This window comes from Vigna radiata, chromosome 10 (assembly GCF_000741045.1).
Source record: "Vigna radiata var. radiata cultivar VC1973A chromosome 10, Vradiata_ver6, whole genome shotgun sequence".
NCBI classification, from domain to species: Eukaryota; Viridiplantae; Streptophyta; class Magnoliopsida; order Fabales; family Fabaceae; genus Vigna; species Vigna radiata.
In genome coordinates, this window is record NC_028360.1 from 2,020,707 (window position 1) to 2,046,697 (window position 25,991).

The 25,991-nt window shown below is 34.2% G+C and overlaps 2 protein-coding genes across 2 annotated transcripts; one reads left to right on the forward strand and one right to left on the reverse strand.

The window, feature by feature from the left end:
• Positions 1–108: 108 nt before the first annotated feature.
• On the forward strand, positions 109–4,360 carry LOC106775267 (vacuolar protein sorting-associated protein 22 homolog 1). The gene is made up of 6 exons (XM_014662369.2): positions 109–388; positions 1,150–1,285; positions 1,903–2,057; positions 3,100–3,207; positions 3,821–3,910; positions 4,020–4,360. Exons 1-6 carry the CDS (start codon positions 227–229, stop codon positions 4,119–4,121), a joined length of 753 nt encoding a protein of 250 aa, XP_014517855.1. The 5' UTR covers positions 109–226; the 3' UTR covers positions 4,122–4,360.
• Positions 4,361–4,875: 515 nt separating this feature from the next.
• On the reverse strand, positions 4,876–6,433 carry LOC106775460 (fatty acid desaturase 4, chloroplastic). The gene has a single exon (XM_014662584.2). The coding sequence runs from the start codon at positions 6,064–6,066 to the stop codon at positions 5,149–5,151; it is 918 nt and encodes a 305-aa protein (XP_014518070.1). The 5' UTR covers positions 6,067–6,433; the 3' UTR covers positions 4,876–5,148.
• Positions 6,434–25,991: the final 19,558 nt, after the last annotated feature.

Below are 25,991 nucleotides of genomic sequence, written 5' to 3' on the forward strand. Positions count from 1 at the left end.
ACTTTACATGGATAAAAGTTTAAAGATAAACATTATTACATAAAAATAAAAAACTCCCCCTTTTAAATATAAAGAAATAAAAATATATTTAATTGTTATTTTGATTCTTTCTCTGAGCAGATTCCTCACTTCCTTCAAAATTTGATCAACGAAATCCGCACCCAAAAAACCCAATTTGTTAGAAGCCATAAAATTGAAACCCCGAGTCGGCGAAGGATAAAGGGAGATGAGAAGAAGGCCAGGAATTGGAGGTTTGCAGACGCACGCTGCTGCGAGGGATCAATTCCGTTTGCTTGGTGAAAATGTCGCAAAGATCAGAACGGATTTGATGAAGGAGCAGCTTGCCACCTTTCGCTCTCAGCTCGAAGATTTCGCTCGCAAACACAAGGTCCTCTTTTATTTTTGTTTTCTTCACCCCACTTTTTTTCCTCTTGGTTTTTTTTATTGTGAACAGTGAAAAGCCATATTGTGGTGCTATGATGAGTTGGTTTTTTATGCTGAACATGATGCTTAGTTTTCATTTTTGTCGTGATATAATTGGTATAGTTTCTGAATCGTATATTTAGTCTGATATGTCATCAAGTTATTTGTCATTTGTGTGTCAAATTGTTTCATTCTTCTGCTGCGCCGTTTTCTTATGATGGGGTGTTGGGAAAACTCATTTGGGTTTTTAGAGCTGGATGGTTTAAGTGGAAAAGGAGTTGCTTTTGATGTTTTTAGGTACTTAATAGAGGACAAAACCTGTTCTTCAATTAGGATTACAGTAATCTATGTAGACCTCTAATAGGACCAACAATACTTAATAATTTCGTTTTTATAAAATGCATTGACTTTGTTGATTTTCTTTTATAAAAGTTGAAAAATGCTTAACTCATCCTAATAGGGGGACGGAGGAATAAGATGAATTCGAAATACCTTAGCTATGTTGCTTGCTGATTGCTGACTTAGCTGTCGCTGGAGTTCTTTTAAAGGGCGTGTTTGACTAATTTGATAGCCTTGAAACTTTGGGGCTGTGGTTACCTAATGAATACCAACACACATTGCTCATGGTTTCTAGTGTGGGTCTTATAATGAAATACCACTTTAATTGTCACTTATCTTGCAATTCGATTAAATTTAATGTTTCTAATGTTTGATTTATTTGTTTAGAATGACATACGCAAGAACCCTGCATTCAGATCACAGTTTCATGAGATGTGCGCCAAAGTTGGAGTGGATCCCTTGGCCTCAAACAAGGGTTTCTGGGCAGAGCTGTTAGGAATTGGTGACTTCTATTATGAACTGGGTTAGTGATATAGTTCTTAACCTTGTTCGAAATAAGTTTGATATGCATGTATGGATCTTTTATGTACAAGTATTCGTATTATATTGTGATAATTAGCATAGAATACCTGAGAAAAAAGAAATAATGGATAAGAGCTGCAATGCTAAAGTTTGTAGAGTCTGAAACTATTCAGAATTTGAACTATAGGAATGGCTGAATTTAGTACTGGAGATTTTATTCCAGTAAATAAGAATAACACTTCAAATTCTGGGAGAGTGTATAATAGAATTTGTCATCCTATTTACCAAGTTCACTTTTAGGGTATCAGACTTAGCATCAGGAAGATTGTTATCAAAAGTGCTAGCTATAGGCAAACATATAATACTTAGCAATGCACATGAACACGATACTTTAATTGATCTGTATGCCCATTTATCTCCACTGGTGGTTGCTATTATGGTTTAATTCACAAAACATTTTAATTCACCTTTTGGCAAACTTATGATTGTTGAAGTGTTTATCTTTTATATTTTATAAATTGGCACTGATTTTATACTTTTAATTAACTTTAAATCCAAGTTTGTTATCTTCATCATTTTCTTAGTATGTATGCTCAGACAAGCTACTTGACTAGACAGGAGTTCAAATAGTGGATATTTGCTTGGCTACTAGAGCACACAATGGAGGACTGATCAACCTGCAGGAACTCTGCCATCTCCTTCGCCAGAGACGAAAAAGTGATCGAGGAGTTGTTTCAGAGGATGATTGCCTGCGAGCTATTAGTAAGCTGAAGGTGGTTGCCCATAAATTAGATCATGCACTTTTTATGAGTTTGATGTAGATAATGTATGCTTGACTCAAATCCTTGTGTATAAGGTTTCTGTTATCCCATATGTATGCACATCAATGCATTTTTCAACGTAAACGTGCTACTAATTTTACAGCATGCCCTCAACACTTTCCCATTAATTAGTTCTGCGCTGGATTGACCATAACTGAGCAGCAATATCTCATTCTTCCCAGTTCCATTACATTAGATTCTTGATTTGTTTTAACTGTTGTCCACCTTACAACTTTTTGGTTTGGGATAGGAGTTTTGATTCTCACCAAGACTTACTAAACTCAATGATGGTATGAGCAGAAATCACAAATGGTAAGGGTCAAGTCCATGTATCAGAAAAGCATAAGAAACTATACAATACTCGGGTAAACAGGGAAATTCAGATTTTGGGATGTGGAAGGGTTACTTGTGGGAGGAGTCCTCTTCTTATAACAAATTTGGACTTGCTTGGAAATATGGCCCTAAGTTGTAAGAATGACCTTCAGTTTTCTTAGAGTAAACTGGGGAAAATTTATAGGACAAAACTCTTCCTTAAATCTCTGAATTGTGATTGGAAGATAAACAACTATTGTTTATTGGTCTTTATGTTTCAAAGTATTTCATATATAATAAATCGTTTTGGAAAAAGAAAAAAACAATATTTTCAAGGTCTTAGCATCTGTGCAACCACACTATTTACTGAATATCCAATAATGGATCCCAGTGCTTATCTAAAGACGCCAGTGTTATAATGAACCAATCTTCATCTTTTTCAGTAAAAGAGGATGAATATTCTTATGGTTGGATTAACTGAATTAAACACAGTGAACCTAACTTGCATGTATATGTTGGAAGAGCATTTGAATTGTGGAGTGCATGTGTGTTTGAGCTGTATATTTTCCTTCTTTATAGTTTTTTGAAACATCTTTGATACACACCACTTGTTGAGATATGTATTACATGTGTCCTTTTGGAGTCCACAGTGTTTCATACTGATGTGTAACCAAAATTTCAGGTGTTGGGTAGTGGTTTTGAAGTAATTTCTGTTGGAAAGAGAAAACTTGTTCGTTCAGTTCCAACTGAGTTGAACAAAGACCACAACGAAATTCTAGAACTTGCCCAGGTAACAACTATTTCTTCCTTTTTGGATTATGTATGTGTTTTTTTCATTGGATCCTCACGTATATGGACCCTGGTTTAACTTTTAAGGTGTAATCACTATTTACTACTGTTTACTTGTTCCTTTCATGTTTTCTAAGAGCCGTGAGCCTGTGAACTTACTTGATCTTGCTTTTTGATTGCTTGTTGAGGATAAGACTGAATATTTTGAGTGGCTTAATCAAATAGGAGGATACCAATCTAGTTTGTTGATGTTCTCTTTTGGCTTAGAAAAGAGCAAGTTGCTTATGGACTTCATCTTTACTCTGTGTGGTAACATGTAATTTATTATTAATAGAAGAAGTTGTCACTCGGCGAATATAGGTTTAGTCCCCAATAATTTATATATGATCCTTTATTTCAAATTTCAATCTATATTTTTAATGGTGAGGGGTTATATGATTTAATTTTAATGTAGTCAAGAAACATGACGCATGGTGTGGTTTAATTTGATAGATATTAGTTAGAACTTGGATTCCTACTTTTGAAGAAAAGACTTCCTCTGTTCATTTATATAATGTAGCAAAAGTAGCTATGCATCATTTTGCTATTTGAACATAACATTTTCTTTACTGCAGGCTCAAGGATTTGTGACAGTCGATGAAGTAGAGAGACGATTATCTTGGAGTTCTGGCCGAGCCATTGATGCCCTCGATACATTACTTGATGTAAGATAACCAACAATTATACAAGAAAAATCTTTTCCTTTTTCTTAACTTATTAACACACTCCAATTTCAAATCATATACAATAAAGAAACACTGTTGGCTGATGCAGGAAGGACTTGCCATGATTGATGACGGCCATAGAGATGGTAGACGGAGGTACTGGTTTCCTTGTGTGTCTCCTATCTCATCATCAACAGCAGTTGATTCCTAATAAATTTAGTGGAAAGGAAACTTTGGTCTGATTTTTAAAGGCCCGTGTATGTTTAGATTGTTTCAAAATTGGATATATCATTGCTTTTTCTTTCTCAAATTCTGTCCTAAAATGTGATTAGTTGTATGTTAATCTAGTATATACATTTGTATGTATGGTAATTGTTGAACTGGAATATATACTAAATTTTCTGTAATGGTGCTTGCATAAAAGCAGTACAATTATTTGGACTTTGTTCAGTTTCTTTCCCCATTTTTTTCCACCTATTAAAATCATGGAAGCATTGATCACGTGCATACTTATATCCAGTTACAGCACAAGAATTTATGATCCACTTTTGCTTAGAATGGCTGGTTTGCAAACCAGTATGATTAGTTTTGTTTAATGTTTTTCGTTTATTCCAAGACAAATAACTTCATGATGTTGTAAAGCATTGCAAATTGAAGCTAATAATATGTTTTATAATGCGCAATAGGTTCCCAGTTAATATTTGATTCGAAGATGTAAATGATATAATAGAATCGAGAGATTGGTTTTTATTATCTCTCAAATAAATAATTTATTTGATATTAATTGCGGTAGTTAAATGATTTAATTTTACTACCTCTATTCAAAATAGTTCTGTTTATATCTAAAAATCCTTTTACTCGAAATTGATATCATAAAAAAAAAAAACCCAGAGTGAAACAAATTTTTGAATGGTATTCTCATAAGTTCTTACTTTTAATACAAGTTTTTGAAAATAAAACAAAAGTGAAACAAATCACTTCTATAATTATGAAACCAAGAAACATCAAAATATTCTCAATAACTATACAAATTTAAACCTAACACCATTTGCTCAACCTGCAACCAGAGATCACATGTTAACATAAACTGACATAAAGAAACAACATAAACATCCCATTGTTTCATATATTTAACCTTTGAAAAACTATAATTTGAATATAGAGTAAATTACATGAGCCAAAAGCTACCCATTGTGTGCAATAAATGATTTAGAAATGAATGAAGAAGAGAATAAACATCATTGGGTTTGGATTTGAGAAGAGGTCTCAATCTCCTCAATCCACTCAGGGGCAGGTTCAGTCCATGACCTAGGCCTAACCCCAGTTTTAAAATACAATACCATTTCCATGGCTTCAAAGACCTTATGCTTGTCCAAAAATTCATTCCACACTCCACTCACTATACAGTAATTGTTGTTATACGGTGGCCGGTGGTGTGCAGCATGCTGTGACCGTGACACGAGCACGCCGGTCTCTTGCAACGCCACCACGAGCGGTGGAAGCCGGCTCTTCGTGCCATGTGCCCAAGCATGAAACTGTTGGCTAAACATGATGCAGCCTGAACACACTCCAACAAATCCTTGAACAATGGGGTCATGACAAAATATAGCTATAGGAAGCACAGTGAAGGTCACTGCACGTGCCAATGCATGCAGATTGTTAGCAAATTCACGTCTGGTAATAGTCCAAGGCCATTTGTGATGACCTTGGAAGGCTTCAATCTGAGCTCCAACAACTGGGGTTGAGCCATCGCCATAATTGTCAATAGCCCAATGGTAAACCCCAGATCCAAGATCAGCTAAAATATAACCAACCCAACTTGCTATAATCGGTTCAACCCACATGTTTGAATCCATCGCACCCTTTATAGACTCTCCCAAGGAAATGAGCAAAGTTGAGCACCCAATTGTCACCCATGCTCTATGAGACCATGTTGATTGCAAATCAGTGTCTTTGTTAATTGGACGATGTTCATCGGTGGTAATGACCCTTGGTACCACAGGCACGAGTCTAGGCTCAATGACCAATGGCTTAACATTGGATTTTGGTGTAGAAGTGGTAGAACAACACACCTGAAATGGGTGAAAGGGTGAGCTATTCTTGCAAACTGTATGGTACAAGTTTGGTGTATGCTTGTGCTGAGGTAAGGAATACATTGGAAGTGTCGAGGAATGAAGAAGAATCAAATTGTTGAGTGGGAAAGAGCAAGATATAACAAATTTGGAGGTACTCAATAGTGGTTGTGGGAAGAAAAGCTGATTTTGTGGAAGTAGGAGAAGGCTAAATGATGTGGTGGGAAAGAAGGATTCGTGGTGTTGTTGAATTCTCAAAGAAACTTAACATCAAATTTGTGTCACATATTTGACCATGGATTCCCTTCTTTAGGTTTCATGTGAGCCAAAAAGCTTGGTAGAGCAATTTCCAATGCTTTGGACTAAAAGAAATGCTATTTTTTGGTGGTCGATTTTTGATTAGATGGTGTGGTTGGGTGGCTCACACAAGTGGAAAATTTGAAGTGTGTGGAACATTACTTGTACACCTTTTTGTCCACTCACGAAACTTTCTTTTGAGAATAACTTAGAATTAAAGATAAACATGTGAGGATGGGTTTCTTCCACGAATAAATTTTTGTAGAAGCATCTTCTTGTAATAAATAGTCAGAGCAAAATTCATACACTACTCGGTTTCAAATTCGTGAATGTTTGAATCAGTTTTAACATAATTATTTTAAAATAAAATAAAAGGAAAAAGAATAACTTAATTTTTAATGAACATTTAGAAACTCTCCTGTATATTTTTTCTAAATTTTTATTCATGAAAATAAATTAATTTTAACGGGTAAAAAAATCATCTTATATTTTAAAAAATATTTATAGAGAGAAGGTATCTAAATAAATCTAAGTCCAATTCATACATTACAACACTCTTTATTAGTCTTAGTTTGTTCAACATTTTGATTCTGAGTCACTTACATAAATCAATCATAATTTCATATTCATATAATTATTAAAAATGACTTTCAATAAGTACACATAATTTTTTTTTTCTTGTTGAATATGTGATTTTATTCTTATATAAAACTAAGACATTAAAAACATTATCACTGTTGCCGCAAAAAGCGTAATGGATTAAACTCAAAATTTCATCAATAATATAAAAATAGAACAATAGCGGTTCCAGAATTTATTTAACATGCGATTAGAATTTTACCGGTTAAACAACTCAATGCATAAAATAAAAAATACATCAACCTAATATTCTGTTAAAATCAAAGAGAAAGTGAGCTCATCAAACATTCTATCCCTGCCATTGTTAAATATGAGGTAAGAAAAGAGAGGTTAAGAAAAAAAAAAAACTGAATTATGAGAGAAAAAATGTGTAAGAGAAAATCAGAAAGTTCCATACCACATAATGATAATTCTTCATCACGTAATCATGCCATTTAGCGTTCTCTTTCTTGACGCAACAGTCCATTCTCAATTTCTTCTTTAGATACGTGGTTACTACCTTCAACTAACTCTTCCTCTATTATAACATCAATCCTTTTGTTTGGTGCATTACTCCATGTTAACATAAAGTTAAAGAGATTTTTTTTATATGATATCTCAAAATCAAGTTTCAAGTGTTTTTATTACAAGAAGGTTTCATAAAGACTTGTTTTTATATTAAAGCATTTTATGTTGTTTATCTTTGATTCTGTGTATTGTTTACCTTAGGTCACGTTAAGATTAATTTTTAAATCAGAAAATCTCATTTTATATTTAAGATAATCGATTATCAAATTATAATAATCGATTATTATAATTTTTAAGTAATTATGACTTGCCATAATTGATTATCACAAATAATTATGAAAATTTTTAAGCAAGTTTTTTTACCGTTGTACATTTATTAAATGCATAATCAATTCCATAAGTGAATAATTGATTATCAGAATTAATTAGTTACAACAGATGAAATCTCTATCAATTATATTGAGACTCTCATTCTAAAATATGAAAAATACAAGTGTATTTTCTAAATTTTTATCTGCACAGTGCGAAAGTGTTTTAGGGTTTGCTAAACCCTTCCGCTGTCGCTTTGAGAACTTGGCGTGTTGGCATAGAACGATAACTTTCATCGGGTGTGTGATTGAATGCTATTGCTGTTGGCATAGAGCGAGAACTTTCACAGACAGTGTTATTGAGTGTTGTTGTTGTTGCCGAGTTGAAAGCCTACCATCCTTAGTGAAGCATTTAAAGGAGTTGTTCATCCTTTGTGAAGATTCAGAGGAGGTGTTCATCCCATGTAGGTTACAGGGGAAGTATTTTTTATCTCTTAGGGTAACAAGAGAAGTGTTCTAACCTTAAACTATTTTATTTTCTTTGTGATTGTAACAGTTTGTTGGTTTGTGCTAGTGAAACATTAATTCTTGGTTGAGATTAACAACTGGATGTAGGATCTATGTGATCCGAATCAGTATAAAAATTACATGTGCAATTTTCTCTCTTTCTTACTCTTTTAATTTGTTTAAATTGTTTTAAGGAATTTATTTTACGTGAGAAAATTATTAAAAGAACGATTTGCGATAAAAGACCAATTCACCCCCTCTTGGTTTGTTGAACGCGTTAACCATTCCGTTGCACCGCTTTGACAATTGGTATCAAAGCTCACTTTGATAGTAATTCAAAATGACGAGGCAACATAAAACCTTTGCTGAGGGTGCCTCTATCAATAGACCTCAATTGTTAACTGGAGAAAATTATGCTTTTTGGAAAGTGAGAATGCAAATTTTCATGGAATCTATTGATGGCGAGATTTGGGAAACTATCATAAATGGTCCTTTGCTTCCTATTGTGTTTATTAACAATTTGCAGGAATCCAAACCGCAAGAACAATGGAATGCTGATGATAGAAGAAGATCGCAACAAGATGTAAGGGCTTGTAACGTAATATCATCTGCTTTAACTATTGATGAATTTTACATGATATCAACCTGTAAGACTGATCAAGAGATGTGGGAGACGTTGAGAGTCACCCATGAAGGAACTGATGATGTTAGGAGAGCCAGAAGAAATACTTTAATCCAAGAGTATGAGATGTTCCACATGAAGCAAGGAGAAACTATAGTAGATGTTCAAAAGCACTTCATGCATATAGTGAATCATCTCATTGGGTTAGGTAAGTACTTTGACAGTGATAAATTAAATATTAAAATTCTTAAATCTTTGGACAAGACTTGGCAACCAAAGGTGAATGCCATTAGTGAGTCACAAAATCTCAACACTATGTCAATGGTTGCATTGTTCGGTAGGTTGAGAGAACATTAACTGGATCTCAGGAGATTGAACAAGGATGAAGAGAAAGGAAAGAAAAAGAATTTGGCATTCAAATCTGAGATTGATAAAAGCAAACATCTTAATGAAGAAGAAGACTTTGAAGAAGATGAAGAAAATATGGATCTCTTCATTAAGAAATTTAACAAGTTCATGAAGTCCAAGGGTAAAAGAAGATTTAAAAATGGGAAGAAGATAATGAATCAACAACAAGCTCAAGCGACTCTGATGAGCAAACCAACATATGTTTGATGACTGATGACATCTTTGAAAGTCAAGTAAGTATCTCTAACGATTATGAAAATTCAGATTATAGTGAAAGTGAATTACTTGATACGTATAAAGACTTATTATGCAAATTAGAAAAATTAAATAACGTTCATAGAAAATTATAGAAGGATTTTAAAGAATTAAAATCAAATCAAGAAAAAACTCTTGAAGAAAATAAGGATTTGAAAAATAAAATTTTATATTATGAAAAAGGTAAAATTACCAAAATTGAAGAATGTGTTTCTTGTTTAAATAGAAAGATGCCTCTTGATAAAACAATCACTGTTGAACGTGGTAATAATTCAAAAATTAAAAAGGTTGTTAAACATGTTCCTAAAAATAATTATAATTACTACGATTATAATTATGGTAATAAAATTAAAAATTTTCCTAAATATAATTATAATTATCAACATTATAATTAGAAAAATAAAATCAATTATGTTCCTCGTTATAATCGAAATTATTATTATGATTATAATTATAAAAGTAGAAATAAAACTAAATATAGAAGAACCAGTAGAGTTTGGGTAGAATAAGGAACTACTTATAGGAATCCAAATATTATCATTTGTTTTTATTGCATGAAAAAGGGCCACACATCAAATAAATGTAAAATAAAACATTACGATATTCCATGTGGAGACTTTACTTGGGTTATAAAATAATTTAAATATTTGTCTAACTAAGCCAAAGGACCAAAATAAATATTTTTGAGTACCAAAATATTATTTTTCTATTTTGTAGGTTATTTCAAAATTAAGGAAGAAGCTTTTGGATGCGCACCAAAACTTGGTAAAGTATGATTTGTCAAATTAAGGACGATTTTTTAAAATAAAAATAATTGATAATCTTTTGTCTACTAGTCCCTCTTCTTTAAGTTATGTATGAGTTACAGATCAATACAGGTTACAAAAAGCTTTAAATCAAAATATATTTTATCATCGTAAAAAAGGGGGAGACTGTTAGCATAAAGCTAAAGAGAAGATCTTCATGAAGACTTGCTTTTATATTAAAGCTTTTTTAATTTAGTAGATTGATGTATAGGATGTGATTTATCTTTGATTCAACGTATTGCTTGCCTTAGGTTGCGTTAAAATTAATTTTTAAATAAGAAACCTTATTTTATACTCAAGATAATCGATTATCAAATTATAATAATCGATTATGAGTAATTAATTATGACTTGCCATAATTGATTATCACGAGTAATTGTGAGAACTTTTAAGCAAGTTTTTTTATCGTTGTGCATTCATTAAATGCATAATCAATTAACATATGGATAATTGCTTACCACAATTAATTAATTGACAACGAATGTTTGGAGGTATCCTTGAGTGAGATCTCTATAAATTATATTGGGACTCTCATTCTAAATACGAAAAATACAAGAAGTTTATTTTCTAAATTCTTATATGTAAAGTGCGATGATAACTGTTCTAGGGTTTGCTGAACCCCTTGTGTTGTGTCTTTGAGAACTTGGAGTGTTGGCATAGAGTGGGAACTTTCACAGGGTGTGTGATAACTCCTCAATTTTGCATCTTTTTTTTTTGTTTAAAAGTCTATGTTAGTGTATTTTAGTCTTTAATTGTTTAGAATTAGGTTAGTTTTAGGTTTTTCTATTAATTATTTAGTTTAGTTAAAAATAGGTTTCTAGATGTAATTTTTAGTTTTTGTTAATAATTAGAAAATTATTTTTTTAGAAAATATTTTAATAAAAATGTTCTTGTTTTAATTAGATTTTAATTGCATAATTTTTTCTTTCTCTTATTTGTTGATTGATTAATATATATACTTTTGTAGATTGGGTCGTGTCTGAATTTGTTGAGCTTAAAGGTTGAATCAATTGAGAAGCTTTCGGCCGCTACTTCCGAAATTGGGGTGGCAGATTTGTTGTGCTGATGTTGCTGCTGATAATTGGGCTGCACTGAGGAATTGAAGGACTGCCATTGCACGGGTTGAATTAGGCCTTTATGCTTAAAAGAAGAGTTGAGCGTTGTTGATCTGATGAAAAAGAAAGAAACTTGGGCCGCTGAAATTGAAACGCTGTTGTTGCTGGAATTGGGCCATTTAATTGGAATTTGGGTCAACGCTGAAATGGTAGAAGCAAAGCACTTGGTTGTGAGCTGAAAGAGAATTGGACCATTGGGCTGATTACCCTTTAGTGAAACGGTGCACTTTAGATGCAGGTACTGTTTTGGGGGTCAGAGCTGAAGATTTCATTTGGCAGAAGAAAACTCCCTCGTGCTAAAATTGAGCAAAGGAGATAAAGAGGTCCTTAAAAGTTAGGGCTTCGTTCGAAGACGAGAGAAAAAAGAGAGCGCGAAGTGAGACGAGAGAGGAAGAAGAAGCTCGCGCCCCTGACCGGACCTTGACCGGAGTTGACCAGAAAATATGACATGGAGATGATCAGAGGGCTTGGAAAGGAAGCAACTGCTGACCGTTCGATGAAGAGAAGATTAAAGCATCACGATCATGTTTCCTCTTTTCCTTCTTTCTTTTTCTCTTTTCGGTTTCCACCCTATATAAAAGGGGGGCTTTTGTACTGTGAACAGACTTTTACGCTCTCGAGCAGACGCACTTTTCAGTTTACGCTACAATTTTAGATAGTTAGGCTTTTCATTTTCCTTGCTTTTGGAGTGAATCACTCACGGTGGTGATAGCCCGTGGTGGCTCCAATTGCGTGTTTTGTTCGGTACATTCTTTTGTAATTTTCATTTTACCTTAATAAAGTTTCTTTTACAGTGATGTGTTACTATTTTGTGTGCTTTATGTTTCGTGTTCTTATGTTTTGTAATTGTTTTTTCATTGAAAATGAATTGGACTCTGATTCGTGTTTGATGATTTTGAAGGTAAACATCCACAATGTTACATCTATTTGGATGTAATAGGACCCAGAGATGGGCCTAAATTTTCAAGAGGTCTTCTTGAGAGATGTTAAGCTTCATAATTATCAAACTAAGTCGAGTTTCAGTTTTGTATTTTTGTTTCTTGTGAAACTGTGCATTGGTTGAATAATTGAGTGACAATTTCCACTTTAAGTTCTGAAATATGAACTAAAAAAAACCTTGTGATGGGCTTAACTTTCTCGGAATGTCTTTCTGAAGAAGAATTGAGACTCTTTCATTCAATCTATTGCAGTTTTGTATTTGTTCTTTACTTTAGCCTAATATCTTTTGTTGCTTCTTATTCTTTAGTATCTCTATTTTATTGATGTTTAATATAAGATGTATTGTTCTAACTAGTTGGATATTAAGTGCTCATTTTGATTGAAGGTAGTTTAGGTTCCTTTATTTTGTTGTTAATTGAAATAGATGTAGAATGTTGATATTGTTTCTTCTTAAGTTTAGTTTCTTTTATGATTTTAGAATTGTATAAATGTAGGATTTATTTTGTTTTAGCTACGGTTAAAATTATATTCATAGTCAAGTTCTATCTTTTCATGACTGTAGTTTTGTGTAGGTTTTATTTTTTTTTACATTTTATTTCTTTAATTTCCTTTTAAATAGATTCTTCTTCTTTACTATTTTCTTCTTAATTTCTTAGTTTTTTTATTAGATTTTATTTCCCCCACCTTGCATTAGTTAATAGTAATTAATTAGATAGTAAAATACAAGATTCTAACTAAACACTTTGAACTTAATTGTACCGAGTCCAATTATTGATACCTAAGTTGTACCTTTACTACATTAGTGGGGAAACTTAGTTTTTTCTAATTTTAGGCGACAAAAATCAGTTTAACAAATGGCTCCATTGCCGGGGACTCAACGAATTGAGTTTTAAAGTGTTAGGTTAGTCTTGTCTAGTTTTTTTTTTTTTTTTTTNTTTTNTTTGATAGATTTTTGCTTGAGTTCTATATTAGAAATTTTAGAGGTCTGATTGGTGTTCTTCCATTGAGCCTTTGGTAAGCATGAATTACTACTCTATATATGATAATTGCTCTTTACCTTATGATGCTCAACCACCACAATTTAACCTATTCTGTGAGCCTTTTAGTGAGTATCCTTTGCAGCAAATACCTCCCTGTTTTCAACCTTATTGTGAGCCGCCACCCTGGCTTGTGCAACAAGAGTTGTCTCATTGGAATCAATATGATGAACTGGAGCAGGAGGAATTCCAAACAGAACAGGCATGGCAACCAACATTCTGTGATCAATGGCAATAAGGGATTCCGACATCTGAACTTCAAGGACTGACCACTCAAGTGGCTCAGTTGGTAGCTACTATCAACAAGCTGATTGGGAGAGCTAAAGAGGAAAAAAGGGGCAGAAACCAATGGAGCACCATTGATAGCATTTATTGCCCTAGAGTTTCAAGAGATTAAGTGTTCAACCACCTCTGTATTATCTAATCCTTCTTTCAGCGATTCATATTATGCTTTAAATTATGCTAATTCTGATTCTCTGATGAGTGATGATTGTATGAATGCATCTGTTGATTTTTCTGAATGTGTATGTGAACCTTATGACCATAATTACACTGATGCTGATTTTGAAAAGCTAGTTACTGGTTTTAGGGAGTTAGCTGTTATTCATGATTGTAATAGTTTTGTTGCTGTCCCTATATCTGATTTTACCACTACTAGTGTTCAATTGAGTGAAATTGTGTATTGTGACAGTGATGAAAGTACTGAACCTCATTCTGAAATTGATTGTACTACTAATTTAAAAACTGAATTTATTGAACTTGAAGTACATATTGATTTCAGAAAGTCCAAAGAGTATTTGAAAAAAATGAGGGAAGCTGTCAACCATGTTTTGGTGCTTCAGTACTATGAAATGGATTTTGATGCTGATGTATGTGAGCTTGAAATTGATTTTCCTGTGTTTGATGATATGCATGATGTGCTTGTAGAAGTTGTAGATTTTACTCCTTGCTTTTGTTACTCTAATGTCATAAATTCAGCATTTTCCATTGATAGAGTTCATATACCTGCATGTATTGTTTTTTATGATTGAACAAATTTAAATGCACTTCTTGATGATGAATCAAATGCTCATGATGATAGATATGCAGTTTTTGATGATGTGAAAGTTGATATGGCTGATTTTGAAAATGCTTGTACTGACTTAGGATTAGAACTTGAACTTGAGTTTGTTGAGTTCTTAAATTTTGTGGAGTTGAGCAAAGAAAAACTCACTGGTTGCATATGTCTCAGGGGTGGTTGTGAAATTTGTGAAGAAATAAATGCTGCCATATGTTCTGGTTCTAACAGTTTTGTCGGTACCAAGGAAGAGTTCATTATGTGCAATCTGGATGGAAATGACCCTGGTGATGCAGCTGATGAACCTGTTGAGATTGGAGGAATTAATGATACTACAAACACTAATAGCATAGAGGCAGTTCTGGCTATGCAAAGAGAAATGACTACTACTGGTGACAAGCCTGCACGGTCAAATTCAGTTTCATGCACACACCAGTTGTTAACCCTGAATGGAGAAATGAAATTGCTACAATAAATGCTTGAGCAGGGGGACTTCAATGCAACCATAAAGACTCTGCATAGAGGAGCCAATAAGAAAAGACCAAAAACAATAAGCTTATTCTTTCGCTTACTCTTAAATAGTAGTTATAGATATTTGTTAATAGCTAGTATAATAATAGGTAGTATCATAAATACTAGGATAGAAAATATGTTGTTCTATATAAAAATTAAAAAGATCAACTTTGACTTATGGCCTATTTGAACAAATTTTCTTCTTAGTGTAGCTTATAGTTTTAGTTTTCTTTTTCCAGCCTTGTTCTTGTACATGTTGTGTTCAATTTTCTTGATTCTGTTGTACATATTTCTTATTAAATTCTATTTCTGCCATATACATTCTTTGTTTTAGTTGTGTTTTTAATCCTTGTATATATCCATTGGTTATCTGTTTTTGTGCATATCATTTTTGTTTTTGTGCTGTTTAGGAGCCTTACCTACTCACACATTGAGGGCAATGTGCCTCTTAAGTGTGGGGGTGGGAAGGTATATGTTAAATTATTTTTTTCTAATGTAAATAACCTTGTTTAGTATTTGTTTTTGTAGTAAAATAAGGCTAATTTTTTTTTTTCTAAGTTTTTTTTCCTTTAGTTTTAGGTCTGGTAGTTTATAAATACCTAGTTTTTTATGCTTTTAGAATCTATTTTAGGATTAGGCTTTATTTTTAGAATTTATAGTTGCTTGTATGATTTCTTTTCTTCTATTCCTGTTTCTGTTTTAGTTTCTCTAAGTCCTGTTTTAAGCATTAGTAATTGTCTTAGTTTTCATATTCTTCAGTAGTTTTTGTAAATAGGCATTTGTTTTAGGATTTTTCCATTATAGATTTCTTTTAGATAGTTTCTAGGATGCTTTAATTCTTTCAAATTGTTTCTGGAAATAGAACTTAGTGTAGGTTTCTTTTATTTTTCTTTCCTGTTTTAAATTTTCACATTAGGTTTTTAGTCTTTGGGTTCTATTTTGGTTTTTAATAGTTTCTTAGGTTCGTGTCTATTCATTGCTATTGTTAGGATGTTCTTAGGCTCTCTTTCTTTTAGATTTGAATTTGTTTCAGTTTAGCATAAGTTATTTTGTTACATACTGTCCAGTTATAGCTTTTATAGATTGTAAATAGCTTTTAGATATTTCTAGGTTCTGTTAGGTTCTTTCTAGGTTCTGTTTTACAATTTACTTGACTATTTGCTGATTTACTTAACTTTTTAGTTGTGTCCTTCTAAGATAGATTGCCAATAGTGTCTTTAGTTCTAGATTTGAGTAAATGTATCTCTCGCAGTAATTTTTGCAATTAGTTCAGTCCATATAAGTAGTTTTTGCATTATAGAGAGTAGCAAGTTCAATTTTGACAAATCTTTAACCTTAGAGAGTTTTGGGCCAAATTTTTTCTTTCTAGTGTATAGCCATAGTTTTGACTTTGCATTGATTCTCTTTGACTGTGCTTGATCTTGGTAGAACTTTAGATATGATCTAGGCCTTCTTTCTTCTTCCCATTCACATACATTTCTTTCCATTGTACCCTCATTTGAGCCTTAACTGTTTCTTTGTTTTCCATCCATTGCAAACCATTCCCTAACCATATAAATAAACAACCTTGAGAGATTTGTGAGAGGTAGGGATAATTTGGAACTCAGAAAGCAGAAAAGAGTGAGGCTAGAGGTGCAATTGAAGAGAGAAAGAGCTCTAAAAAGAGAAAAATCTGATATGAAAAAAAGAGAAGACATTTGGAAAAAGAGAAAATGAGAAAAATGGAAAGAAAGAACTGGAAAGGAAAGAAAAAAAGAAAATTAGATTCTGGCCAAGCAAAAATGATATACCTGCACTGAGTTTCAGATTCTCTCTTCTTTCTTGCACATTCTCTAATCCATTCCAGCTTATATTTCCCATCCATCAAGCTTTTTCCATTCTCCATTACATTACAAGCCATGAAAGTCCTAGTGATTTAGAGTTATATTGATTCAAGCAGTGTCAATTAGAATTTTTCCAAAGTTGAGAAATGTGGTCTATCATGTTATGTGGAGTGAAACACAAGCTAACCTAAACAGTTGAGTGAATATGATAGAAACACTTTATCCTGTGAGGTTGAAATTGGGCTGATACTTCTTTGAATTGTAATTGTATGCTTGTCTTGGCTGATTCTGATTGTTCTTTGCTTGCTAGAGTTGCTAAAACTTGGGTTTGGAGTGAATGATTCTGATTGTGCACTTTTGATTCGAGAAACTAGCTAGTTGTTGTGTAAATTAGTAGTGTTGAGTTAATTGTGATAGAGTCTTGTGTACCTTGTGTTCTTTTGACTCTTGTCCTTTGTAGATTGATTCTTTTGTTTTTTTTTTCTTTTTCTTTTTAGTTTGTCTCTGCCCTGGAGGGCAGTTGTCTAGAGCTGAAAGAGATTGGACCGCTAGGCTGATTACCCTTTAGTGAAACGATGCACTCGAGATGTAGCTACTGTTTTGGGGGTCAGAGCTGGAGATTTCATTTGGCAAAAGAAAACTCCCTCGTTCTAAAATTGAGCAAAGGAGATAGAGAGCTCCTAAAAAGTTAGGGCTTCGTTCGAAGACGAGAGAAAAGAGAGAGCGCGAAGTGAGACAAGAGAGGAAGAAGAAGCTCATGCCCCTGACCGGACCTTGACCGGAGTTGACTAGAAAAGATGACATGGAGATGATCAGAGGGCTTGGAAAGGAAGCAACTGCTGCCGTTCAATGAAGAGAAGATTAAAGTGTTAGGAAACAGGTTGGCTTCAATTTACACCAAGAGGGGGGGGTGAATTGGTGTTAGTTCAAACACAAAATCTTTTCGCAATCTTGGTATGAAAATTCAAAGCTTTTGATCTTTCCTTGAAATGCAAGTAACGAAAATTTCAATGCAGCGGAAAAACGTAGTTGACTACTAAACAACTATAGTCGATTGAATTTAAAGAGTGCAGGGAAAGAGAAAATCAAACATTGATTTTTATACTGGTCCGGCCAAGAATCCCTACATCCAGTGTCCTTCCAACTTGGGAAGCAAATGCACTATAATGGTTGCGGTTTTTACAACAAGGAATTTATAGAAGCACCACGCAAAAATATAAGTCTCCTTTCTAACCCAAAACAAAATATAGCTGCACACAAAAACCAGAATTGCAGCAAGAATCCCCTTTCTTGCAATCTGCACCCATGTTGAACAATCCTAAACGTGTCACCAACACTCTTCACAGGATGCCAAGCCTATCACAGCATGCTTCACAGGTTGCCAAGCCTATCACAGCACACTTCGCAGGTTGCCAAGCCTTCAGTCAAATGTAGCAGTCTTCACAGGATGCCAAGCCTTCAAGATCAAACTAGAAGCACCTTCTTTGTGTAGATGTTGATCAAACAGTAAGCGCAATTGACTCCTCAATCTGAATCTCTCTCAAGAAAGATCACCACCGTCTTCTTGAAGAATTCTTAGAGCTTCTGAAACTGAGAACTTTCTCCGAAACAGGACAATGAAAATGTTAGATTACAAAAGTCTTAGAACAAATCGTGTTCTGTTCTATTTACAGTTTTCCTGTCATTCTCAGTCGAATACCCTACTAATCCAGTTTGACATGATTCATAGTTGACTTGTCCTTGAGAACAGTTCTGTATCAACGACATATCCCACAAAACAATTAAGTGTTGGTTGTTGGTACCCATTTAATTTTGGGTCCTTGATTGTCAGTTCTTGTTACATGTTCCTTTGGTATCCATACACATAATCCTTGAGGAATAGCAACATGTCTATAATAACAATTTCTAATAGTATGGCCAACACATTTGTAGTAAAAACATGCATTTCTAGTAGTTTTCTTAATTCATTAAGCTCTCTAGTATTGGTTCTATTAGAGTATCCTTTAAATCCAATTCCCTACCTATTATTGGTTCTGCTAGAAGAAGTTAATACAACATGTAAATTGTCACTTGCTTGAGTAAACTTAGCTAGCTTGCTAGTCAAGTAATCAATCTTTTCAACATGCAAAGGACAATTTTCACAAACTTTTTCAACAGTAACAATTTTAATTTCCACATTCTTAGCAGATAACAAGGCATTATCCAATTCTTTTTCTAACATTTCATTTTCAGTAACAAGGTCTTTAATTCTATTTTCAAAATCTCTTCTCTCAGAGCACAATCGATTTACCTTGTACTGCAGTCGCATAGCCTCAACATGTAATTCTTTGAAAGCATCTTGAAGCAGATCATATTTAACTTCTACAGGCTCATTTGATATGTCTGCATCACTGTCATAGTCGTCCTATGTCACACCTGTCATATAGCACAAATTTGATTCCTCTACTTGATCAAAATCCTCATCACTTGAGCTTTCAGATCCAGAATCTTCCCAAGCAATGTAGGCTCCTTTCTTTCTCATATTTCTGCGTTGAGGAAATCTTTTCTTCCCTTTCTGCTTCGGCTGTAAGTCAGGGCATTCAGGTTTGATGTGGCCTTCTTTTCCACATTCATAGCACTGGACAATGTTTGTGCTGAAGCTTTTTCTTCTTGTTTTTACCTGCATGGTTAGACAGTTGACTATCATTTTGGAAAAGTCGACTAAACTTTCTTACCATCAAGGTCGTCATCTCTTTGTCATCCATCAGTACTTCTGTGAGATTATTACTTGCAACATTCAGAGCAATCAACTTCTTTTCTTCAATCTCCTCTTCATCTTTCAGCCTACCAAGTTCTAATTCATGTTAACGTAGCTTGCCAAACAAGGTAGCCATGTTTATAGTTGTAAGATCTTTGGATTCAGAGATTGCAGTGACTTTAGGTTGCCAGTTCCTTTTCAGACTTTTCAAAATCATGATATTGATCTCTTCTTTCTCAAAGGCTTTGCCAAGAGCCATCATGTGGTTTACAATATGAGTGAGTCGTTTCTGGACATCATAGATGTTCTCACCAGCTTTCATTCTGAACAACTCATATTCTTGTATCAATGAATTCTTCCTAGCTCTCTTGACTTCATTTGTACCTTCATGTGTTACCTCTAGAACATCCCACATCTCCTTAGCACACTTGCACTTGGATATCCTGAAAAATTCATCAATAGTCAGCATTGAGGCAATAATATTCCTAGCTTTAACATCATACTAAGCTTTCCTATTCTCATATACAGTCCACTTAGTAAAAGGTTTCAAAATAGTTTTACTATCAATAGTTTTTGTAGATACAAGAAAGATCTGCGTGCGAATTTTCTAAAACGGATAGTTTTCACCAGTAAACAGAGGTGGTCTGTTGTTGAAGCACCTTTAGCAAAAGTTTGAAAATTTGAAGTCATCCCCAGGTTTTACAGTCGAATAGAATAAAAACACAATCGACTGAATTTTCAAATATCTTATGAAAACCAGCTCTGGTGCCAAATTGTTAGGAAACATGTTGGTTTCAATTTACACCAAGAGTGGGGGGAGGGGGGGTGAATTGGTGTTAGTTCAAACACAAAATATTTTCGCAATCTTGGTATGAAAATTCAAAGCTTTTGATCTTTCCTTGAAATGCAAGTAACGAAAATTTCAATGTAGCGAAAAAACGTAGTTGACTGCTAAACAGGTATAGTCGACTGAATTTAAAGAGTGCAGGGATAGAGAAAATCAAACACTGATTTTTATATTGGTTCGACCAACAATGCCTACATCCAATGTCCTTCCAACCTTGGAAGCAAATGCACTATAATGGTTGCGGTTTTTAGAGCAAGGAATTTATAGAAGCACCACGCAAAAATATAAATGTCCTCTCTAACCCAAAACCAAATATAGCTGCACACAAAAACCAGAATTGCAACAAGAATCCCCTCTCCTGCAATCTGCACCCACGTTCAACAATCCTCAATGTGTCACCAACACTCTTCACAGGATGTCAAGCCTATCACAACACGCTTCATACGTTGCCAAGCCTATCACAACACACTTCACAGGTTGTTAAGCCTTTCGTCGAATGCAGCAGTCTGCACAGGATGTCAAGCCTTTAAGATCAAACTAGAAGCACCTTCTTTGTGCAGATGTTGATCAAACAATAAGTGCAATTGACCCATCAATTTGAATCTCTCTCAAGAAAGATCACCACCGTCTTCTTGGAGAATTCTTGGAGCTTCTGAAATTGAAAGCTTTCTCTAAAACGGGACAATGAAAATGTTAGATTACAAAAGTCTTAGAATAATTCGTGTTCTGTTTCTATTTATAGTTTTCCTGTCAGTCTCAATCGAATAGCCTACTAATACAGTCGACTGTATTAAATCAGTTATAACAGACAATCAGCACACAGTCTCCTCAGTCAACAAAATCATTGCATATTTATGACAGTTGACCCAGTTAGTTAATCCTAATTAACTTTTGAAGATATAGTCATTGAAGCAAGTAGGCAAAACAGAATTCCAAATACAACGGTAATACAGTCGAATAAGTGATTCACACTGTCTATTGACTAATGAAAAAACACTTTGAAATTCTTTTCATCTCAAAATATCTTCAACAGGTGAACAAAATCTGTACAAAGATTTTAGCTTAGTCGACTACATTACCAGTGTAGTTGACTGAACTGGACCTTTGTCACAACAAATAGAAGTTCATAAAAGTACTTGTGAGCTTTTATTCAAAAATGTGTAAAAGTAATCAAAATCATTTTAACACACATTTCAATACAAGCATATTCCAAACATATAACACATAGTCAATCATAGGAACATCCATGCAAAATAACAAAACATGTTCAATAAAGGTATTGTTCAAAACGGTATAACACATCAACTGAACATGTAGCATTGGAACATATATACTGTTATTAAGCAGTGTGTTGTCATCATCAAAAACCAGTTTGATAAAGAGTTTGTGTTGTCAATAATCTCAACAGAGACCTCCACGTCACTAATATAAAACACCTCTCTAACCCTCTAACCAAAATATAGGCAAACCACACAACAAGACTTGCAGCAAGATATCCCCTTTCCTGTAATTTGCATCCCACTTTGAACAATCCTCAATGTGTACCACACTACACAAGTCCAACTCCTGTATTCACAACAGGTACAACAAAAATCACAACGAAAGGCAAACACCAATCTTGATCAACTAGAGAACACCTCAATTGTGCAGATTCTAATTAAGCAGTAAGCCTAGTATTAATCTCCTTCAAAAACTCTTCAAAGAAAGATCACAATCGTCTTCTTGATGAGTTCTTGGAGCTGTAATTCACAGAGAAACAATTTGAAACTGAATATGAAAATGTTAGATTTCCAAAAGTTCTCTGAAACAACTCAGGTCTCGTCTATTTATAGATTTCTATAAATCAGACGCTCCTATAGTCTAATACGCTACTAATTCAGTCGACTTTCCCTGACAATTATAATAGTTAAGTTAAATTAGCAGTAGTTTAGTCAAACAACTTAATTCCACATTCATTACAGTTGACTTTCAATCAATGCTCAACTAACTTTTTAAAAATATAGTAGTTACTCTTCATGAGCACAACATAATTTGAAATCAAATAACTAATACGTCGAATGCGTGGCGCACACAGTCGACTTCGACACAACAGGTCATTCTGAAATTCTTTTCAATGCAAAATCTCACATAGCACTGTATTTGAAAATCTGTGGATAGTCATGAGCCTAATTCGATTTCCCCTATAATGAAGTCGACTTACTGTTTGCAGTTATGCCACACAATGTAACTTCATAAAAGTGCATGTGGTTTTCCTTTTCCAAAACATATGTAATGCAATCATAGATGTCACATATATCATAATAGTGAATATGCATTCATATATCATATTTCACACAAACATGTTCAGCAAGATAGCAATCAATATTAAAGATTGGAACATGTAACACATTGAAATACATGTGTGATTAAAAAAGTGTTGTCATCATAAAAAACCAGAGTGATATAGATATTGTGTTGTCAACAATCTCAACAGTAGAGAGTAATAAGTATTTCCCCAATATTTCAAGAACCAAAAATCAAGCATACATCAAGCGTTAAACATGACAATTGAATACTAACATGAATATTATTAAAAACACAAATTTACACAAGAGTTCCATATTCTACAACTAATCTCAACAAATAAGAATAATCCTCCTTGGTAGAGAACTTAGGGTTCTACAAAATTATAGAGATAAGGAAGAAATTGAAACTATAGATGCATTCATACACAAAACAACCATGGATAAAGATGCAAACCCAAGGAGGGTTAAGAAAGCTTCCTAGCCCATTTATCTACCTCCAAGAGCCTCTCCTTAACACCATAAGCGACCTTCATTATGCAAAATGAGTGGGGTTGGTCTGAGACAAGCCAAGACCCTTTCGCCTTCATCAAAGCACGCATAATTAAACAATTTTGCGTATTAAAGTTGGCACTCTTTGCCCAGTGACTTAAATTCTCTCTCGGCTAGCTGGTACACTCGTCTAGTGATAACGATTGATTTCACCATTATTTGTGACTTAATTTTGATACTAAATGAACCCTTTTTGACTTACAAACTAGCTTAATCCTTTGGTTTTATATTAATTTTTGTAAATAAAGAGAGTTGAGGTTATAATTTATGATTTTATCATTAATTCTCATGATTTTGCAGGAAATTTGGATTATTTGGAAGAGGGGTTGAAGTACCAAGGAGTTGAAGTACCAAGGAGTTGGAACTCAGAAAGAATTGAAAAAAGCATCAGAAAGGAGGATCATAGGACGCCTGAGCGCCCTTTCCTAAGGCCCTCAATGCCAGAAGCAACTAGTTCACGCCTAGCTGCCCTTTTTTAGGCCCTCAGCGTAGAAAGCCACTGGCTCACACCTGGGCGCCCTTTCAGGGGCGCTAAGTGCCAATATTCATTGTTCCACGCCTGGGCACCCTAATTAGGTGTGTTAAGAATGGGCAACGTGGGCTTGGACTCAAGCAAGTCGAAGCCCACGTCTTCGGTGCTCAGCGCCCCAACTTAGGGCGCCTAGGCGTGAAATAATAGATATTGGCGCTCAACACCCCTGAAAGGGCGCCCGAGCATGTTGTAGTTCAAATTCTGGCGCTCAGCACCCTAAAAAGGGTGCTTAGTTTTGGCGAATTTTCTACACTGCATTTTTTTCTCTTTTTTTCCAGACCTGCCTTCCTCTTGAGTTCTGACTCCTTGATCCTTTTGCTTTTCTTCCAAATCATACCGATAACCTACACAATTAAGGGAAATTAGTGATAAAATCATAAAGTATAACCTAAACTCACTTATTCAAAAAACTATAGCAAAAACATGAGTTAAAGCAAGTTTCTAAATAAAAAAGGGTGCACTTAGTATCAAAATTGAATAACAGATAATGATATATTAAATAGTTATCAATAGGTGTACTAACAGGCGTCAAATGCTGCCAAATTTTAGTTTGAAAATTGGATGTCAGTGTATTATGGTATCTGTCGTTAAGGGACATTGAACTCTTAAACATTTGTTTTCAACTTTAATGTCAATTTGACGTCTCTAGCTAAGACGTTAGGGTTTCCTATGACATCAAAAGTAAAAAATAACATGTCAAAAACCATTTTTTGTGGTAGAGATTGCATTTGTGCAAGACTTATGCTTTTCACATTGGAAGTTTTTATTGTGGTCCAGGAGGATTGGATAGTACGGGTGGTAACATAGTCTTCATGTTAGGTAAGGTAAGCTTAGGGATCACCTTAAGAGTTGAGGAGTTGGATGAACTAATGAGATTAGGATGATTATAATTGCCTTCATAGGAAACCTAAGTTGTCCCATTGGGCTTACATTTTTCCTCATAAAGCTTTAGCTAAAGCCGCTGCCCTTAGAAGATTTTGTAGAGATAAAGAAACTACATATCGCTTAATGTCACTATTTAGACCACTTATGATACAAGTCAAAGTAGTTTCTTTAGTCGAGCCCTCAAATCTATTAGCCAGGGACATAAATTGTAGGTAATATTTTAATACCGACTCTTGTAGTTGGAATTTAAATTATTGTGCCATAGGACAATTAAAGCGTGAAGAGCCAAATTGAGATTCTAAGGCTCATGTAAGAACTGCCCATGATGTCACTACGTCCATCTTTTGCAACATTTGAAACCATAGAACCACTTACTTCTCAAAATGCATAAATGGAATTTCCACCTTTTCTACACCCGGTGTGTTGTGATAGTTAAAAAACTTATCTATCTAGAAAATCCACCCTAAAATTGAAGAAGAACCATCAAAATGAGGAAAGCCCAAGGAAGTATCCCTGCTCGGAGAAATCATTGTGATGGTAGATACTTTCACTGTAGAGCTTGAGTTCTTCCCTAATTATTGGTACAATTAAGTAACAGTTGTTGTAACACTACTTTGATCTCTTCCATCATGGTTTCTTGTACTTGAATCTTAAGTTCCATTGTTTTTTGGAATTTGTCTACTATGGTGGCCAGACAACGAATATCCTAAGCATTAGTACGAATCTCCGCTTGCATCTCCTTAATGAAAGCACCAAAGTAATGGATTAAACTCAAAGTTACATAAACAACCAAACATAATAATGGTTGTTCCAAAATTTATTTAACATACAATCGGAATTATACAAGTTAAACAACTCAATGCATAAAATAAGAAATATGATTGACATAATATTTTGTTAAACTTAAAGAGAACATGAGCTCATCAAGAATCTCATCCTTAAAATTGTTAAACAAGATACAAGGAGGTAAGAAAAGAGAGGTCAAGTGGAAAAACTGAATTTTGAGAGGAAGATTGTTTCAGAGAAAATTTGACAGAGAAAGTTTTGTACCACACAACGGTACTTCCACATCATGTAGTCATGCCATTTAGCACTCTCTTTCTTGATGCGACAACTCTTACGCGGTCTATTCTCATTTTCTTCTCTGGAAATGTGGCCAGTACCTTTATCTAACTCTTTTTCTATAATAGCATCATCCCTTTTGTTTTTTACAGTTTGCGGTAGTAATAACGTGCCACTCTTTGTACTTGTCATGGTTGTGTTATCGTGTTGTTGCTTTTAACCATTACTTCGAGGTATTGGATTTTGTGTTATATTTGTTATTATGGATGTGTTATTGTA

Excerpts from the sequence above, each read along its gene's own strand:
- LOC106775267 (XM_014662369.2), top strand. The coding sequence starts at position 227 with ATGAGAAGAAGGCCAGGAATTGGAGGTTTGCAGACGCACGCTGCTGCG. Across the intron at positions 3,208-3,820 it reads AAATTCTAGAACTTGCCCAG|GCTCAAGGATTTGTGACAGT; the intron begins GTAACAACTATT and ends TCTTTACTGCAG. Across the intron at positions 3,911-4,019 it reads CCCTCGATACATTACTTGAT|GAAGGACTTGCCATGATTGA; the intron begins GTAAGATAACCA and ends TGGCTGATGCAG.
- LOC106775460 (XM_014662584.2), bottom strand. The coding sequence starts at position 6,066 with ATGTATTCCTTACCTCAGCACAAGCATACACCAAACTTGTACCATACA.